Below are 6,300 nucleotides of genomic sequence, written 5' to 3' on the forward strand. Positions count from 1 at the left end.
TTTTTTTTTGTTACAGGTGCAGCAATTGGCAACACATTATCCTTTTCTATTTGTGCCTGTGGCAAAGTGGCTAGGACTGAATTCATTTACCATTTGTCACTTGCATATATTGTTATTTTGTGTTCTGTTATCTTATAGTCTATCATAATGCTTTAATGTAAACACAGCACATGTAACCTTGGCTCTACATACTATCCCAGGTCTGTTTGTGGTGGCATCGGTTATATTCATTTCATCTGAGCAAATTTTCTTAAAACTGAATGTCACTTCATCATTAATTGATTTGAATCTTTCATTTGTTTATGTAGTTTGGTTATACTTACCATTGTGTGTTCCTGTGACTGCCAGGTTCTTATGTTTTGTGAAACAACTGTTGAAAGGCAACGCCAGAAAATAAAGAACACTTAAAAGAAACTTGAACAGTCTGCAGATGCTGTCTTCCTATCACTTTCCATGCTGCTTATGTTATGCTATCTCACAGTGCTCTGTCCTTTTATTGGTCCTGCTTTCTCCCCAATTCTTGTTTTTCCTGTCTGTCAGCTTAGACACTGTCATACTATACATACAATGTAATAAATGAAATAACACTGATAGAAATGAACAAATACACAGATAAAAAATAAACAAACACATGAACAAGAAGTTTAATTTCTAAACTTTATTTTTTCATACAGTTTACATTTTTTATATTTTCAAACTTTCATATATATTTTAAGTGAGCATCTGTAACTAAACAGTTTCCTTAGAGCGAAACTCTACTGCCAGCTAGTGTTTTGAGGGTAAAATTGCAGAACAACACAGGCACAAAGGTACAAACACTGGCGACGATGCTGGTTTCTTGAATAGGCTATGCATTAGGCTCTAGATGGCCTCAACACAGAAGTCTAAATTAAGCTTCATGAAGCACATTTTCTCTACCAGTAAAACTAAAGATAATTGTATTTCAGCTTCAATGTATTACTTTTCAACTAGATTTATATTTTGATGAGACAAGGATATCAGAAGATGCCTTTTTAGTTTTCTCTTGGGCTGTGTGTTGGTCTACCTGCTGCAGAATCCTGGAGGTTTGATGTTCTTTTAACAAATGCTCAGAGGCCTGTGAGATTTCTGGGTACTTTGCAGTTTTTACTGTTAGCAATTTAGACTCACAGCATGTAATTTTCATCTTTATCAACTAGAGGGTGTCAGATCTCTCATCTTGGCCACAACATTCTTGCAAAAGACATTTTCTAATCTCAATGGATATTTTTTGCCCTGGTTAAATACAGATAAGAAAATCACTCAAACATAGTGACTGAAAACAGTGTATTCGCAGGTGCACTTAAATAATTATAAAAACCTCATAATTATGAAATTATGAAACGCTTTTCAGTGGTTCCCAAACCTTTTTGTATCCCTAATTGAAGAATTAGGGATACAGTTTGTCTGTGATTTGGACAGCCCAGCGCGTGCTCCTGACGCAGGGAAAACCAATTCTGCAGGGGAGACCTACCTTGGCACTCGTGCAGCTGAAGCCAAAGGGTAGATATGCTTCACCATTTTCTAGTCTTTGGCTTGGAAGGAAGTTGGTTTGGAAACATATTTGGCGATGCTTCATCTCCTGCTTTGCGTTTGTGTGGGAGCCCTGTCAACCCCTGCAATGGCTCTGCGCCCACCCTAGGGGGCGGGCCCCACACTTTGGGAAACTCTGTGCTTTTGAATTTAAAGATTTCTGCCTAAATTAGATTTGATAAATCTCTGTTGTTATTAATGGGATGTCCATTAAGAAATAACTTTTATTCGGATGCGGTACTTTTGCCACTTATGAAAAAATCTCAAAAACTAATGCATTAAATCGTTAAGTTAACTCAACTAAATATGTATATGTATAGTTACCAGTTTAAAGGTAGCTTGATGATAATTTTGAGGACTGTTTCACAATCTCTTTGACGCTCTTGTGCAACAAGTATTTGCAGATGTGTGAAAAAGGGGCTGCCACGGTGTCAAAAAAACATGACAGAAGACAATTCACTTTCATTTCACATCAAAAGAAGCATAACTGACATTTATGTGGTTCGTATATCTGACTTCTCTTGCAAAATTCACACAAAAATATCACATCAAAAAATGTAAACAAAATTTTCGGGGTTTTTTTCTAACATTTTTAGCTTATACTGTTATCTAAAATACAATTCATTGGTGACAATTAGCAGTACAGAAGGCCAAAAACTACAGGGAGTGCAGAATTATTAGGCAAATGAGTATTTTGTCCACATCATCCTCTTCATGCATGTTGTCTTACTCCAAGCTGTATAGGCTCGAAAGCCTACTACCAATTAAGCATATTAGGTGCTGTGCAACTCTGTAATGAGAAGGGGTGTGGTCTAATGACATCAACACCCTATATCAGGTGTGCATAATTATTAGGCAACGTCCTTTCCTTTGGCAAAATGGGTCAAAAGAAGGACTTGACAGGCTCAGAAAAGTCAAAAATAGTGAGATATCTTGCAGAGGGATGCAGCAGTCTCAAAATTGCAAAGCTTCTGAAGCGTGATCATCGAACAATCAAGCGTTTCATTCAAAATAGTCAACAGGGTCGCAAGAAGCGTGTGGAAAAACCAAGTTGCAAAATAACTGCCCATGAACTGAGAAAAGTCAAGCGTGCAGCTGCCAAGATGCCACTTGCCACCAGTTTGGCCATATTTCAGAGCTGCAACATCACTGGAGTGCCCAAAAGCACAAGGTGTGCAATACTCAGAGACATGGCCAAGGTAAGAAAGGCTGAAAGACGACCACCACTGAACAAGACACACAAGCTGAAACGTCAAGACTGGGCCAAGAAATATCTCAAGACTGGTTTTTCTAAGGTTTTATGGACTGATGAAATGAGAGTGAGTCTTGATGGGCCAGATGGATGGGCCCGTGGCTGGATTGGTAAAGGGCAGAGAGCTCCAGTCCGACTCAGACGCCAGCAAGGTGGAGGTGGAGTACTGGTTTGGGCTGGTATCATCAAAGATGAGCTTGTGGGGCCTTTTCGGGTTGAGAATGGAGTCAAGCTCAACTCCCAGTCCTACTGCCAGTTTCTGGAAGACACCTTCTTCAAGCAGTGGTACAGGAAGAAGTCTGCATCCTTCAAGAAAAACATGATTTTCATGCAGGACAATGCTCCATCACACGCGTCCAAGTACTCCACAGCGTGGCTGGCAAGAAAGGGTATAAAAGAAGAAAAACTAATGACATGGCCACTTATTGTTCACCTGATCTGAACCCCATTGAGAACCTGTGGTCCATCATCAAATATGAGATTTACAAGGAGGGAAAACAGTACACCTCTCTGAACAGTGTCTGGGAGGCTGTGGTTGCTGCTGCACGCAATGTTGATGGTGAACAGATCAAAACACTGACAGAATCCATGGATGGCAGGCTTTTGAGTGTCCTTGCAAAGAAAGGTGGCTATATTGGTCGCTGATTTGTTTTTGTTTTGAATGTCAGAAATGTATATTTGTGAATGTGGAGATGTTATATTGGTTTCACTGGTAAAAATAAATAATTGAAATGGGTATATATTTGTTTTTTGTTAAGTTGCCTAATAATTATGCACAGTAATAGTCACCTGCACACACAGATATCCCCCTAAAATAGCTAAAACTAAAAACAAACTAAAAACTACTTCCAAAAACATTCAGCTTTGATATTAATGAGTTTTTTGGGTTCATTGAGAACATGGTTGTTGTTCAATAATAAAATTATTCCTCAAAAATACAACTTGCCTAATAGTCAAAGGAGCTTGCAAAGAAAAGCGTCTGGACTTCTTTAAGTTACTTGAAGACGTTTCACCTCTCATCCGAGAAGCTTCTTCAGTTCTAAGGTCAAATGGTGGAGAGTCCCAGATATAAACCTAGTGGGAGTAACCCCCCACAGAGGGACAAAAGGATCACATATTACAAAATCTTCACTTCTTTCTGTTTATCATCATTTTTATGCATCCCCAGCTTGGTGGAAATATGGGAAAGAAGCAGATGAGTCTCAGAGTTTATTTTTCAGTTTAAGGATTAACATACCATTAATAAACCACAGTGATAACACATCATAACATGTAATAACATGATCAGGCCCACCAGGTTATGAGCAAAAATGTACCTGTATGAAGGTAAGGCAGGCTATGCAGATAAAAGAGCATTCCACTTACTAAATGGTTATGTCCATATTTTAAATGCATATTTTTCTAGAACAATCTGGCATTAGGGGTTACATTCAGAAGAAACAAAATTATAAAACAGAAAAGTTGTTGGTTATATTATCAAAATAAGAACTGTGTAACCTGTTTAACTAAAAACAAAACTAAAATCTTCAAATGGTTAACAGAATACATATTTAAGTAAATGCACATAAAAAAAATAAATGCACATAAAAATATTTTTATGACTGATTAAACATTAAAAGTAGACTATTTTAAACAGAAATAATTTCATCCTGAATATCATAGATAAGTAACAGCCAGCAGAGAGCAGACCCTCTGAGTCGGACACTGCCTCCTACAGGATTTTTGCAGTCTTGAAGAAAGGCAGTCTAAAGGGTTGTGTGGTTTTGTGTATTTCTTTAGTTTTTGCAGACATACGATATCTAATAGATGGATATAGTCAATGTTCTGCATTGATTAGGGAAGTTCCAATGTGAAGACTCAAAGCCTTAAATTGATGATTATGACTGCTGCTGTCTTGGTGCTTTAATACCTGAGAAAGGAGACGCATCACACACTGGCTTGAGGTATATCGTGTTTTATCCTCCTTTCTGACAGTAGTGGTGTCTATAATTACCAATGCAACATCATGCTGTACTCAGTAAGACCAGAGATTAGCAACTTAAACTTAACTCCATCATAAAAGTCTACTGAGCTGACAGAGAAAGGCAGCTAACGGGCATTTGCTTATACATGTCTTTACATCTGGACTACATTTAGCAACTGGAAGAGTTTAAAAAGCTATTTAGCATGAGCTTTTATATACAGTCTATGGTTGCAATTATGTAAGCTAAAGATGTGAGGGGTCTTACTGTGACTCCTATTGTCAGATGTGCACCTGGAAAATACTTATGGACACATTCAATCATTTAATTAACTGATTACAGTTGATTATAAAACTGTAATGTTTGAAATCTTTCATATTTTACCATTTTCAAATGCTGATAAGGTGCACCTACAACCCCCCAAAATTCACATCAGATATTTTTTATAGAAGGAAGGAGTGCATGGTGAACTCAGGGTTGCTGCCTTAAGTGGAGGAGTTCAAGTATCTCATTGTCTTTTTCACAGTAGATGAATAAGACACTGTGGCAGATTGACAGACGGATTGGCGTAGCTGTAATGCGGACCCCATATTGGTCTGCTAAAGTGAGGTGAGCAGAAAACGGAGTCGAGCTACTAATATGTCATTCAGTCACCAACTCGCTTCAGGCCATATGAACTGAGCCCTTTTCCTTCCTTCCTTCCTTCCTTCTCCCAGAATGCATTTAAATACAAGACAGACTGTCAGAAAAACATGTGAATAAAAAAGCAAATATAGAAGCTTTTCATAGAGACTTAGAGCTAAGCAATAATTAACCTTTATATTGATCCTCGTTTCTTTTACATATGTAGGATGTTTAGCAAATGCAACAGACACTGTATGATATGCTTCAATAAACATGAAAAAGAAAAGAATAAAAAAGTCCAGAGGGGTACATGGCATGCTAAAATACTGGCGACTGTAGACAAAGATTTTCAGAAAGCGTGACCCCTGACCACTGAGATTCTAACTCGTGATTTTGGCATATTTAAGACTATGCCAAAGCATCTGAAATGAATTTCAGTCTGGACTTTGACTAAGCTACTTCAAATCCTTAATTTAATTCACTCCCACCACCATGTTTACTTTGGTATGATGTGGGATGCTGTTTTGGCTTTCATAAATCAAATGAAAACAATTATTTTAATAAACATTTCATGCGCTGATGTTAAAAGAAGAGAACAGTCTACAGGATGACGCAGCAGCAGGTTGCTGGATAGTCATCAGCATTGACTTTGTGTTCGTTGCCGTACACATAGTAGGCGTGGGTGTTGTCTTTCCACTCGTAGTTCACCCTGGTGATGGGGATCAGCTCGACCGTCTGCCTCTGAAAGAGAGAGATAGAGGTGCGTTTTAGCTTGAGTAGGAAAGCATTAGCTTAGCTTAGCATAGACTAAAAGCTGGAGGAAAGGAAACACATCAGCCTCATTCTGTCGTACGTCTTGACCGTCTCTGATTCGCATAAACATTAAATGGTAGATCATTATTAAATATTAAT

General features: G+C 38.1%; 1 protein-coding gene across 1 annotated transcript in view; it reads right to left on the reverse strand.

Moving 5' to 3' along the window:
- Positions 1 to 5,988: 5,988 nt before the first annotated feature.
- LOC102196803 (protein SSUH2 homolog) overlaps positions 5,989 to 6,300 on the reverse strand; it is a 30,400-nt gene continuing 30,088 nt past the window's right edge. Inside the window, exon 11 of the mRNA XM_005729848.1 lies at positions 5,989 to 6,129. Coding sequence (XP_005729905.1) covers positions 5,989 to 6,129 — 141 coding nt within the window. The remainder of the gene's footprint in view (positions 6,130 to 6,300) is intronic.

The sequence above is a fragment of the Pundamilia nyererei genome, unplaced genomic scaffold (assembly GCF_000239375.1).
Source record: "Pundamilia nyererei isolate P.nyererei 1_Seehausen unplaced genomic scaffold, PunNye1.0 scaffold00034, whole genome shotgun sequence".
Classification (NCBI taxonomy): Eukaryota; Metazoa; Chordata; class Actinopteri; order Cichliformes; family Cichlidae; genus Pundamilia; species Pundamilia nyererei.